At 55.8% G+C, this 14192-nt stretch overlaps 1 protein-coding gene across 1 annotated transcript in view; it reads right to left on the bottom strand.

The window, feature by feature from the left end:
• The window catches only part of LOC115390991 (myomesin-2), a 36658-nt gene that overhangs the window by 13376 nt on the left and 9090 nt on the right, over positions 1-14192 (bottom strand). The window contains 13 exon segments of the mRNA XM_075410422.1: positions 301-407; positions 409-476; positions 1752-1880; positions 1883-1934; positions 10927-11054; positions 12157-12210; positions 12278-12301; positions 12304-12476; positions 13511-13652; positions 13726-13840; positions 13842-13888; positions 13973-14012; positions 14014-14138. Of these exon segments, the coding sequence (XP_075266537.1) occupies positions 301-407; positions 409-476; positions 1752-1880; positions 1883-1934; positions 10927-11054; positions 12157-12210; positions 12278-12301; positions 12304-12476; positions 13511-13652; positions 13726-13840; positions 13842-13888; positions 13973-14012; positions 14014-14138 (1204 nt within the window).

The following is a 14192-nucleotide window of genomic DNA, read 5'->3' on the forward strand; positions in this document are numbered from 1 at the left end:
GGAGATGGGGGAATCGAACCCGGAACCTTCCTTCTGAGAGATGACCACTGGACCAACCGAGCCACAAGCGTCTGAATGGGAAAGTGAGCCACTTCCACACGAAGGGACCACAAGGCGGCTCCTGGTCTGAGCATGTCTCCAAATAAAACCATCGGTCCAGGACAATGGTCCAGCCACACCCGGACGTCCATCCAGCCACACCCGGACGTCCATCCCACACCCCAGACGTCCATCCAGACACACCTGACGCCCCAGACACACCGGACGTCCATCCCAGACACCTGGACAGCCGCCACTCACCTGTTGTGCTTGAAGGGCTTGTGGTTGCAGGCGAACCAGTCCTTGGCTCCGACCACGCGGCCGTCGATGTAGTACCCCACCAGGTGCTTGGGGTGTGCGGGCCGTCGCCCACTGCACAAACACCGAGGACTTGGTGTTCCTGGTGGCCACCACCTTCCCGGGAGCCGAGGGGACGCCTGTCCGGCAGAGGGACAGCCGTGAGACGCCGGTTCAGTCAGACACCAACAACACGAGGACATTCAGAAACACTGATGGTCTGAGGTGCAAAAATAAAACTGGAACTCTTTCATAAGAAGAGCTTAGCTGTTCTATCCCCATAACGCCTGCTTGATTAGTTTTAATGCAGTCAGTTTTCCATCTTTAAACTGCTGCTCCAGATGTTTCAGGGATGAGAAAACTAATATTTCACACAAACTATGCCAAACAAATCTAAAAGAATGTTTCAATGGGTAGAGTGCAACAGAAGCAGAATACTGGCGTCATCTGTTATATTTTATAGTTAAATAAAATAGAGGATCGGACGTCACAGATGAAGAACCGCTCTCTGCGTTCGGGTTCCACGCTTCAGGCTCTGAGAGTCGACTCAGCAGAGACACTCAGGTTAATGCTTACAGTGAATTGAATGGAGAAGACAAACGTCTGGTTTTAAAAGATCAATCTGTCTTTAGTAACAGGACTTCATATCAGACAGGAAGTGACACTTTTTCATCTCATGACAGTGTTTACCACAGTTAATAAAGTGTTGTCAATAAATCTGAGCTGAAGTCCAACTGATGAACAACGGAGGGAAATCCAGCATGCAAAGAAAAAGGAATATTTGATACAGAATTCTGAAACATTTCCCTTTTCTGGAAGCTCTCAGGGTAAAAATGTTACTTCTGAAATAAAAACCATCAGATGAAGGCAGTGAGATAAATCATGGAGTCAGACTACGCTGACGATACTCGCTCATCTATCTGGAAACCAGGCCGACACCATGACGGCCGACATCCTGCTGCATCCTGTATCAAAGCTTCTGTTTCCCGTCCGGACGCTCCCCGATGAGGCAGCAGTCCGGAATATTTCACACAGTGAAGGTTCTGCAGCGTGCAGTGGTCAAGACGAGCATCACCTGTTGTCGACTGTGCGTCACGTGCACAAACACACACCGGACTGTGGAGTGTGACGGCGCATCGGTAAAACACACGTGTGTGTGCAGAACCAGTGCGCTACTGAGATGTGTGACCACACAAGTGTGTGAAACAGTGATGTTTGGGTGTTGATGGGTTGTTGGTCTGTACGTACCGATCGCCACGGCAGCGCCTGAAACACAGTCAGTCCGTCCTTAACCTCTGGTGAACTGAGCGGGGTTGTGCTTGTCTGTGGAGTGTGTGTGTGTGGTGTGTGTGTGTGTGTGTTGTGTGGTGTGTGTTGTGTTGGGTGTGTGTGTGTGTGTGCGTCCCGGCTCTTACCGTCCTCGTCCCCCTTCTGGACGGGCTCGCAGGGCTCCGAGGCCTCGCTGGAGCCGAACCGGTTGACAGAGTAAACCCTGAACTGGTACTTTTGTCCGTCTTGCAAGTCAAAGACGGGGTAACGGGGGAGTGCAGCCGGACGGCGGTGTTGATCCGCTGCCAGGCTCCAGAGCCCGCTAAGCACTGCGGGGGGAGGGGGGTGGGGGGGGGGGAGATGCTAAGGACGGGTCTGAAACAGCAGCAGCTCTACAGGAAGACGGTCTGGATTCTTTCGGGGCAGTGATCAGCTGATCGGCTCAGGAGCCGTCTCATCCTGACACACTCCCTCCGAAACAATCCACCGCTCCCTGGAGTGTGTTTGCACCGCCGGGGCTCGCCGTCGTCCCAAGCTGGCTCTGATAAACTGGAGTGTTCTTGAAATCTACGGTATTTAAGATGAACATAGAGACCAGGCTCTTTCTGCCGTTCTACCTTCTCCTTTATTTGTTTCTGATAAAAACGAAGTTGAATGAAAAGTAGATTCTTCAAATAAAATAATATTAACTACTACATTAAATACAATACTCCAGATTCCACCCCCCTTCCCTGGGAGGTGGGATCTGGACCAGGAGCCTCCATGCCAGATGACCAGGGTCCTGGCAGCCATGAGGCAGAGACCAGCCGGGGGAATCGTCCCTTCCAGCAAACCGGTTTCTCCGGACCTGATGGGTCTGGGTCGGTTCTGGATGGTTCCAGCTGACGGGAGTCAATGCCTTCAAGGCATCTTCAGAGGAGTCACGGTGGAACTCTATGAACTGCACGAGTACTGAAGCTTTAAGTTACTCTGCCAACAAACCGAACACACCGGCGGAGTCCGAACCCCGACCGGCTGGTGGAGACGGCCCGGAGTCTGCCGGTAGAAGACGGTCTCCCTGGGAAACCTGGTCTTCTGCTATCCCTGACCAGCGAGCTTCACTGAGCGAACCGCAAATCCAAGAAACCGACATGAAAACCAAGTTCAGGAGCTGCAGGACTTCAAAACGGGTCGCTCAGGACCGAGAGACACCAAGAGACACCGAGAGAAGCTGAGGGACACCGAGAGGCACCGAGGGACACTGAGAGACACCGAGAGACACCGAGGGACGCCGAGAGACGCCGAGGGACGCCGAGAGACGCCGAGAGACGCCGAGGGACACCGAGGGACACTGAGGGACACTGAGGGACACACCGAGAGACACCGAGAGACACCGAGGGACACCGAGGAACACTGAGGGACACCGAGAGACACCGAGGGACACCGAGAGACACCGAGAGACGCCGAGGGACACCGAGGGACACCGAGAGACACCGAGAGACACCGAGAGACACCGAGGGACACACCGAGAGACACCGAGGGACACCGAGAGACACCGAGAGACACCGAGGGACACACCGAGACACCGGGACACCGAGAGATACCGAGGGACACTGAGAGACACCGAGAGACACTGAGAGACAGGGGACACACTGAGAGACACCGAGGGACACCGAGGGACACCGAGAGACACCGAGGGACACCGAGAGACACCGAGAGACACCGATGGACACCGAGCGACACCGAGAGACACCGAGAGACACCGAGGGACACACCGAGAGATACCGACCGAGAGACCGGGGACACCGGGAGACACCGAGAGACGCGAGGGACACCGAGGGACACCGAGAGACACCGAGGGACACCGAGAGACACCGAGAGACACCGAGGGACACCGAGAGACACCGAGAGATACCGAGGGACACTGAGAGACACCGAGAGACACCAAGAGACACTGAGGGACACTGAGGGACACTGAGGGTTAAGCTCTGCTGTCTTCAGAGTCCTGAAGCTCCAGATAAAGGACTCTGAAGCGGGTTTTGGAGGGTCTGGAGGGACCGGCTTCAGGCTCCAAGGTCAGGATCCGCCCGGGTAGCCAAAACAGGGCCAAGCGGAGAGCCAGGTGCTGCGGCCGCCGCTATCTCAGCTTGTTTGGGTAAAACAGGCGGCCGAGCGGACGCCGGAGCCGGAGCTTTGATCGCTCTGCTGCCGCTTCGCTTCGTCCCGTTAGTGGGAAAACCCAAAACGTTCCCCAGTTTTCAGACGTTCCTGTTCTCCACAGAACGAGCACAATCAGCGGCACTTCTCCTGACGCTCGACCTTTGACCTGTTGGCGTCCCGGCGGCGGTTCCTGCTCCACCGGAGCCGGCACAGTCTGACGACTGGATTCTGACCCGGTTCACTGCTTCAGCAGCAGAACCACGAGAAGAACTTAAATATCTACCGACTCTCAGGAGAAATATTTCCCCAAAATAACAAAAATCACTTCTGGTTCAAACGTTTTTTACGGGGAACTTTCTTTGCTGTTTCATCCTCAAGTCTCCTTAAAATACAGAAAATTCAATAAAAAGCAGCGTAATAAAGAAGAGTCTTCAGGATTTACTGCTGAGCTGACGAGTCTGGAAGGCCTGAAGACCTGAAGCCACTTCAATAAACCGGAAACTGGACGAAACCTACAGAACCAGTGAAACCAGAACTACACTGACGGTCCAGTCTCCTGTAGAACCGAGAGCAGACCGGCTCACGTCTTCATGGAGGGGGAGTGTTTCACCAGACTCAGAACATTTCATCTCAACATAAAACTCCGATGAAGTCTGTAAAGATTTGGATGGAAAAAAAAACATTTTGAACAAAAAAAAATCGATTTATAATCGCCAAATCAAAGCATCTGGATCCTGAAGCAGCTGGAGTTCTCCGGGGTTCCTGCTCCAGGTCTCCGGGGTTCCTGCTCCAGTTCTCCAAGGTTCCTGCTCCAGGTCTCCAGGGTTCTCCGAGGTTCCTGCTCAGCTGGCATCCTGCTCATGTTTTGAGTCGTCACATCGGTTTGATCCACGTCAAGAATTCCGCCGATAGCGGTGGAAGAGCCGACATTCCTGAGATTCCTGAGAGGACGGAAAACATCTGTAATCACAGGAGAACCCGTCCTGCTGCAGGCAGAACCCGTCCTGCTGCAGACAGAACCCGTCCTGCTGCAGGCAGAACCCAGATAGAACCCGTCCTGCTGCAGGCAGAACCCATCCTGCTGCAGACAGAACCCGTCCTGCTGCAGGCAGAACCCGTCCTGCTGCAGATAGAACCCGTCCTGCTGCAGGCAGAACCCGTCCTGCTGCAGATAGAACCCGTCCTGCTGCAGACAGAACCCGTCCTGCTGCAGACAGAACCCGTCCTGGTGCAGATAGAACCCGGAGAACCAGCTGATTGCAGCTGAGCCAGCTGATTTGACCCGGACTCGTCAGTCTGAGCAGATCTCGGGCAGATCCAGCTCAGCTCGGCTCAGAAGCAGGAACCGTTTCCCGGCTATGAAAAGGGTCACGGTGCGGAGGGGTCTCTGCTGGACCTGGTCTGATCGATCCCAGAGGTCCAGGTCTGGAATCCAAGCAGGACAGATGGACTGGACCGTCCCGGTGTTCGTGGACCTGCTTTGAGCCCTGGTGCAGCCATGTTGGATCAGGAAGGGCTCACCTCCAAACTCCAGAACGTCCCGGTTCCTCTCAATCAATCAATCAATCAATGTATTTCTGTACAGCCCAGTATCACAACAACAGCTGCCTCAGAGGCTTCAAGATGTTACATTGGTTGGTAAAAATAAAAACAGTGAATAAGCATAATGTTAATATGTCAGATTCACAGTAATGAGACAAAACGAAGCAACCACCGCCTTAGACCCTCACATCCGGCAAGAAAAACCTCCAGAAACCTAGTGGGAAAAGAAGAACTCTTGGGGAGAACCACAGTATGGAGGGATCCCTCTCCCAGGGACGGACAGCTTTGGCAACAGCTAGCATGAGACAATAAGAAGTAAAGCCTAGGACTATGTTGAGGACAGTCCGTTGGACGGTCCAGCACAGGAACTACGGATTCCAGAAGTAGAACTGAAACCAGTCCGCGGGCAGGACCGACAGGAGTGTCCTCCCGGTCCTCTGACTGGAACCAGGGACTGAGTCCAACCCCCAAAACCAAGCCAGACCAGAATCCAGAATCCAGTCCTCCCACTGGGTAGATCCATCAGACGGTCCCTCCAGAGGACAGGTCTGGGTCCAGGACTCCCACCGGGGTCCAGCTGGACTTCAGGGAGTGTCCCAGTTGGACTTCCTGTGTCCTGGCTCCTGTCCTGATCATTGACTGAGCTCCTGAGAGACACACCTTCTTCCACTCATGTCTCCTGTGGCCCCGGGGGACATGGACACCTGAATGAAGGACTTGGAGAGCCGAGCAAAGACTTCTGGGACATTTTGTAGATTTATGGTGTTTTGGCTGCTCAGATATCAGAGAGGACCAGAGTAGATCCAGACAGAGGACCGAACATCTGGAACCCCCTGAAGAGACGGGGGACGGGGGGACAGAGGGACGGGGTGACAGACGGACGGGGGGAAGGGGGGACAGAGGGACGGGGGGATGGAAGGGACAAGGGACGGGGGGACAGAGGGACGGAGGGACAGAGGGACGGGGGACAGAGGGACGGGGGGGATGGAGGACAGAGGGACAGAGGGACGGGGGACGGGGGGACGGGGGGACAGAGGGACGGTGGGGATGGAGGGACGGGGGGACAGAGGGACGGGGATGGAGGGACGGGGGGACAGAGGGCAGGGGGATGGAGGGCGGAGGGAGCAGAGGGACTGAGGATGGGGGACGGTGGGAACGTGAGGGATGAGGTTGAGGATGGAGGGACGGAGAGATGGAGGGTGGAGGGACGGAGGGACGAGTGATGGAGGGACCGGAGAGACGGAGGGACGGAGGGATGAGGGATGGAGAGATGGAGGGATGGAGGAACGGAGGGACGGGGGGTTTGGTTCCTGCTTCAGACGGGTTCCTGTTCTCCTGACTGAGCTTCAGAGGCTCTGAGCCGACTGTGGGTTAAAGGATCCACAGGGGGGGGGGCAGTATCCCCGCTCGCCCTGCTGTCCTTGGCTCCTATCATCACACTCCTGTTTGAACGAGTCGTCCCAAGGGCATGATGGGAGTCGGCCCCAGTCTGGGTCCAGCAGTGTTTGGGTGAAGCAGGGGGGGCTGCGGAGGGGGGGGGGTTGACCTGCTGACCAGAGCCGGTCACCTGCTGACCCTCCTGATATCAGCTCAACTCTCCCGAGCTGCTGTAGTTCCCTGACCAGAATGTGGGACCGTCTCACGTTTCCGGCGGCGGATCCTCCGGCCGCCGGCTGCCTGTGAGCTCAGTAAAGCTCCCGTCTTCTGATTGGCCGGCGCTGCCCACGGCAGCGTTTATAAAGCTGTGCCGGCTCAGAGCCACAGCAGACGACACGATGGCTGGCTTCCTGTGCTCAGGGTAAGAGGAAACCGCCCGCCGCCGCCCCGCCGAAGCCCACCGCTGCCGCCGCTGCCCCGCCGCTGCCCGCCGCTTGCCCACCGCCGTCGCACGCCGCCCACCGGCTGGCTGCTTCTTCTTCTGTTTTCATGTCCTTTACTGACTTTTCTCTTGAACTAGGATTTTGCATCGTCACCCTGATTCTGGGTACAAGTTACAGTTTCCCGTACAAGAAAGGTAAGGTCCATCGGCGCGACACCCGCCGGCCGCCGGACGGCATCCGCCGGCTTCAGCCTGTCCCTGTCCTCCTGTGCAGGTGCAGGTTCGGACTCCCAGAGCACCGGTCACGGCGGCGCCCCCGGTCGGGGTGACGTACTCCCGGGTGGGCGTCGGGAGACCGCCGGTGGCGCCTCCGGCCGGCCGGTGTACTAACGGTGGCAGCTACCCTGTCGTCCGCTGCCAGAGAACCGGGGACCGGCCGCGGTCCAAGGTAGGCCGTCCTCAGAGCCGCAGGACGCCGCCGGCGGTCTCCCGCTGCCGGTCTGAGCTGCTGTGACTCGTCTCCTCAGATGTGGCCTGGCTCAAACCACCACCGCCCCTCTGACCGACGTGGACGGCGGCGCGTCTGGAGGAGCCGGGGGCGGAGCCGGAGGGCGGAGCCGGGGAGCGGAGGAGCCGGAGGGAGCGGGAGGAGCGGGAGGAGCCGGAGGAGCCGGCGGAGCGGGAGGAGCAGCAGGAGGCGCGGTAGCAGGCGGTGGTGCCGGTGGGCCACGGTCCGGGGAGCCACGGCGACCTGGCGGGCGGCGGCGGACTGTACCAGCCGGGCGAGCTGTCTCACATGCAGAAACCCTTCGAACACGGCAACTACGACACCGAGACGGAGACCCAGGGATCCCCGTTCCTTCCGGTCGGCGCCGGCGCCGGCGCCGGTGCCGGCGGTGGCGTCGCCGTGCCGCTGCCCGGCGGCCTCATCCTGGACCCCAACGACCCGGCCAGCCAGTTCTTCCCTGGACACCCTGGGTTCCCGGACTACGTCGTGTATCCGTACTACGACTTCCTGTTCCTGACCGCCAGTACCCCGCCGGGCACCGTGTCTCACTTCAGCAGCAACTTCGAGCAGGGCAAGGACTTCTGGCATGACGCGCACTACAACAAGTACTACTACGCCTACCCCCCCAGCGACGGCCAGCAGGTCAAGTTCAAGTACTAGACCAGGGAGGAGACGACACGGCCGGACCGGCCGGACCGGAGTCCAGCTCTGACGCTTCTCCCTCTGCTTCCAGGTGCCGACGTCCGCGAGCCATCGCCGCCGCCGAGCGAGAGCCTCCGTGACGCAACGCCTCGTTTCAGTGTCTGTTACCAAATAAAGCTGTGGTGTGGCCAACCTTGCTCTCCGTGTGCTGGTGCCTGTTTCCTCCTCAGCAGGTCCTCCGGCTCGCTCCAGGACTCGGTCCCAACATGATCCCCACTTCTGACAGCCTGGCCGCGAGGCTAGCGTTATAGCATCCAGCTACCCTCGCCGTGGCAGCGTCTCATCTGTTCTGGAAAGTCTGAGGGGGCCGCAGCACAGCCTCCGGCGGCCTTTCTTGGCCCGCGGGCCTCTGTTTGACACCCCTGCTGTACAGCAGTCCCTGCTGAATGCAGTAGAATCACTCAGAGCTCAGTTCATTTCAGTGTCCGGGTGTGCAGGAGGTGTTCAACCCATGGTTCTGGGGCTCTCACGTGGGCCTGCTGCAGACGGTCCATGAAGCGTTCCAGAAAATCAGGTTTAAAACAAGATCATTTATTTCCACAGCCGACTCCGTCTGAAAACCACTTTTGTCTGTCAGATAAAAAACAGGCCTTGAAATAAATTCACAAAGACTAAAAGGGAAAAAATGGGAGAACGACGAGAACGTCTGAAATAAAAAATATATTCTGTCCTCAGTCACAGGAATCAGTACTTTCAGGTTCTGCTGAGTTCTTGAGGCCTGAAGACAGGCGTGTCTCGTGTCTCCGATGAGGTCTGTCTTCTGTCCACGTGGACAAAAACCCATCTTTTCACCAGAAGAACAACTTAAACCGCCGAGTCACAAAAAGCTGAAGTGTCATTTCCGAGGGAGAGCGTCTGCCCCCCAGTGGCCACCGGCTGTCACTGCACAGCCTCCAGGCTGCTGACGAGAAGCCGTCTGGATTCACAGCCAGTGTTGTCACTAACGCGATACTAATTAATGCGTTATTTTCAATCTGATTACTTTCTTTCAGTAACGAGCAATCTAACGCGTTCATTTTCCAAACCAGTAATCAGATTAAGTTAGTTTCCTGAGTGACTGCGCGTTACTATTTGTTATTGCCTCAGAATATATTGTAACGTTCTGCGATCCACGAAGCCCCAGACGTCCCGGGTCGAGGCCAAGCAGACAATCAACAACACAGGGCTACTGCAGCGGCCAGAACCCACGCCAAAACGCTCCACTCAACCTCTCCAACAGTCCTGAACACAACACCAACAGGCTGGCTTCAGCCCCCTATCTAATCTTAGAGCGCCACCTTCAGGAACAATGGTGCAACAGCACATTTAACTGACTGTTGACTCAAGAGTGGATTTCTAAGAGAAAATGTTTCTCTGGCATCTGGGAGTGACGTCGCATGTCACGTTTCCCAGGGGAGGACAGAACCCCCGGTCACGTATGTTAAGGTGTCATACAGGATTTTCTCGAAAGACGGAGCCAAGCGTCTGTTACGGAGTGACGCGCCAGAACCATCCTCCCTGCTCGACAGCTTCTCCAGAGGAAACGCCTGTGGCTCCTCTCCGGGCGTGCACGGCTCTGTTTACAGTTCCTGCGATCGGCCTCGCTCATAAAGCTGATTTTCCGAAACAGTTTCCAGTTTCATGGTGTCAGACCAGCCTGCAGCTGTAGTTGTTTTACACCAGTTTCTGTTGTAAAGCCGAAGAAACAGAAACAAAACAACATGTTCAGGTTTCAGATTCTGCACTTTCAATAAAGTATTATTGAAACAACCAGCTGCCATTCTTATGTTGAGGCAGCACAGGGAGGAAATCGGTAAAAAGTACCTAAGTTACTTTTAAAGTAACTTAGTTACCTTGACATTGAAGTAATCAGTGAAGTAACTAGATTACCTTTTTGATGAGTAATCAGTAATTGGATTACCTTTTCAAGTCATCTGTGACAACACTGTTTACAGCACAGGGGTGTTCAACGAGCGGCTCCATGGCCTCGTGTGGGTCGTCCTCCTAAAGACGTCCACTATGTGCTGCGTCTGTTTCAGTTCCAGCTGATATGAGCCGGTCTGAACAGAGGACAGCCGGGACAGCTGGGACTGCCGGGACTGCCGGGACCGCTGGGACCGCCGGGACCGCCGGGACAGCCGGGACAGCCGGGACCGCCGGGACAGCCGGGATCGCCGGGACAGCCGGGACAGCTCCACGGACTTCGGTCAGTCAACCAACCAACCAACCAACCAGTCAATCAATCAATCAGAAATACAGTAAACGGATCGGTACAGAGGTTTTTGTGTGGAAACTAGCGAGCGATGAACGAGTGAATGCCGGTGGCGGCAGATTGTGAACGCAGCCCGGCTTGTTTGATCTTTTTAAAGACATTTTCCTTCATCTGGGGAGTTTTCCTGTTTCGCAGCTCCAGACGATCCGACTCTTCTGGTCTCGGTTCCTGTTCCAGCGTTAAGATATCGAGTTTTCACGAAACCCTAAAGGTTTTTCTGTTTTTTTTAACCTCTCCTGGATTTCCCATCCTGAACGAAGCTGCGCCCCGACGGTGCACGTCACACGCCACCTTCAGACCGAGGATCTGAGCGACGGCCGCCGTCCCGCCGGGCGGCGGGGAGCGGCGAGCCACACGAACCTTCTCCACAACGAACCACAGGGGGGCGGCGCCGCGGGGGCTGGGCGGCGTCCAGCTCAGCACCACGAAGCCGCTGCAGCGCTCGGACACGTGCACGCCCGTGGGCTCGCCCGGGAGCGTGACGTAGCCTGGATCGGGAGGGAACCGCGGTGAAGCAGGGGCCAAAAACGGCGGCGGCGGCTGCAGAAGTCTCACATCGGGCCGTTTGGGCGAACCGACACCGAAGCTCCATGAAGCTGAGTCCAGAACCAGCTCCGGCTCAGCGGCCGGCTGGAGCGGAGCCGGACACCCGGACATGTTTTATTTTGAAGGGCTGACTCCTCACTGAACACCCTGACCTGCCAGCTGCTTCCTGTCGCGTTATTTCTAGACCTGCAGCTTTCTTGCACACAGAAACGTCATCGCCCGCCAGATTTGAGAAACGTCAACGTTTAATCCTAAAGTTCAGGAATTCAATGATTCAACTGAAATCTCAACAAACGAAACGCCAGTCGTTCTTGTGGCGCTCGGAGGCTGAGAAATCATAAACTTCTTATTGAGTAAAAGATTATTTAGCCTTCACTTAAAGCGATACTTCAACATTTTGGCAAATTGGCCCATTGACCTCAACTCCTCAGTCATTAGAACAGCAGACTTACTGTTTTGTGAGGGCGAGCTGTTGTTTATCCAGAGGCGAGTCGGGGAAGGTTTTCGGGACGGACACAATGGAAGTGGATGGTATTTGGGTTCCGCCTCGTCAAACTCATCAATACACAATCCAACAACCCCAAAACACTTTGGTGGACACGTTCTAATCCACACTTTCACTACGGATCGCTTTAAAGAAGATTTTAAAAACTATCTGGATAAAAATAACGTAAAAAGATCCAACTGAGGACTGCGATGAGGGACTTCTGCAGCAGAACAAACCGTCCAAACGGGGATGAGTTACAGTCCGGTTAAAGGGAGTCACGGGTTTCACTGGAGTGCAGGTTTTTGAGGAATTTCAGTGGGAATCAGACGACGGAGTTGAAACATGTCGCCCCGCAAAAGTTACAGGACGGGTTTTAGAAGTGCAGAGGGGGAAGTGGTGCAGCGCCGGTTTTATGCTGAAGGGTCACACTGGGACTTCCTGAGGGTCTCTCGGGAGGCGGGGGAGGGGCTCATGCTGTGGAGAGGGGTGTGTCCTGCTGTGTGATCAGTTTGGGGGGGGGGGGGGCGTTAGTCCCCGGCGGGTCTGAGCCGTTCTACCTTCCAGGTCGTCCGCTCTGATCACTACGTCGTATTTCCCGTGGATTTTTATCACTGTTGCGGGAGAGGAGAGGTGTGAGCATGAGACTCCGCTCCCTGCGGCGTTTACCTTGCTCGGTACCTTGCAGCCGATCGCTCTCGCGGGGTCGATGGCCGTCACCTGCTCGGTCCGGCGCGACGGCCTGCCGACGCCGGCCTTGTTCACGGCTCGCACGCGGAAGTGGTAGGAGCGGCCCACGCTCAGCCCGTGAACCGGGTATTTGCACACGTTGACCGGGGAGTCGTTGCACTGGACCCAGGTGTCGGATCCGGCTTCGCACCTGCACACCAGACCAGACACACACAAGAGGTCCAGGATGAACTCTGAACCAAGACCAGCTGCTGTCCTGCAGGGCTGGGAGAACAAGGTCCACCAGTTAACTGCTGACCAGTCTGTCACCAGTTAACTACTGACCAGTCTGTCACCAGTTAACTGCTGACCAGCCTGATTCAGTATGGAGTCAACCTGGAATCAACCTGGAGTCAATTGGAATAATCCTGGAATCAACTTGCCATCAACCTGGAATCAACCTGGATTCAGCCTGGAGTCAACCTGGAATCAACCTGTAATCAACTAGAATAATCCTCGAATCAACCAGGAATCATCCTGGAATCAACCTGGAATCAACCTTGAATCAGCCTGCAATCAACTGGAATCATCAGCCTGGAATCAACCTTGAATCATCCTGGAATCAACCTGGAATCATCCTGGATTCAGTATGGAGTCAACCTGGAATCAACCTGGAGTCAATTGGAATAATCCTGGAATCAACTTGCCATCAACCTGGAATCAACCTGGATTCAGCCTGGAGTCAACCTGGAATCATCAGCCTGGAATCAACTTGCAATCAACTGTAATTATCCTGGAATCAATCTGAAATCAACCTGGAATCAACTTGGAATCAACTTGGAATCAACCTGTAATCAACTAGAATAATCCTCGAATCAACCAGGAATCATCCTGGAATCAACCTGGAATCAACCTTGAATCAGCCTGCAATCAACTGGAATCATCAGCCTGGAATCAACCTTGAATCATCCTGGAATCAACCTGGAATCAACCTTGAATCAGCCTGCAGTCAACTGGAATCAACCTTGAATCAGCCTGGAATCAACTTGGAATCAACCTGTAATCAACTAAAATAATCCTCGAATCGACCTGGAATCAGCTTAGAATCATCCTGGAATCAGTCTGGAATATAGGAATCAGACTCTTTATCCTCAGACTCAACCTGCTGGATCCAGCAGCTGTCGGGTTCTCAGATCTGGTTCTCTATTTAAAGAACATTCCAGCTGCTTTCCGGTATCGACTCACCGATCCACAAAGTATCCGCTGACTGGAGCCTCGTTCACGGTGTTGGGTGGTTTCCAGGCAACCAGAACATAGTCCGAGTTCACGTCGTAGACCTTCACGCTCATCGGAGCACCGGGGGCTCCGGCCACCGGGGGCGCTGCGTCTGGGGGGACCGGTGGAATCATCAGAACTCACTCGTGTTTTTGATCTTGCGAGGCGGCGGAGACAAGCCAGACCGGAGACAAAGAGGTAGGCGCTGTGCTCGGCCGTGCCATCCTTGGTGAAGACCCTCAGGGTGTAGAGACCCTCGTCGTCCTTGGCCAGGCGGGGCAGCGTCAGGCGGGCGGCGCCCTCCGCCCACGCTCATCTCCGCCAGCGCCCCCGGCTTCAGCAGCTTATCTTCAGCACAGAGAGCAGAGAGTTCCGTTAAAGGTCCGTCCCGCCGGGGGACCGGCGGGCGCAGGCGGAGGGCGGCGTCCGTACCGTCGCGGAACCACTGCACCAGCGGCGGCACGTTGGGCAGGTTCCGGCACCACCACCATGGAGCACAGCAGCGAGGCGGAGCCGCCCTCCACCCCGAAGGTCACCGGGAAGCGGTCCAGCAGCGTCACCTCCAGCTTGCTGGCGTGGATCTCCGTCAGGTGGGGCACTGGGTAGCAAGGTAGCGAGAACAAACACAACCTTCACACATCTGAACGGCGGA

This window comes from Salarias fasciatus, chromosome 6, assembly GCF_902148845.1.
Source record: "Salarias fasciatus chromosome 6, fSalaFa1.1, whole genome shotgun sequence".
Lineage (NCBI taxonomy): Eukaryota > Metazoa > Chordata > Actinopteri > Blenniiformes > Blenniidae > Salarias > Salarias fasciatus.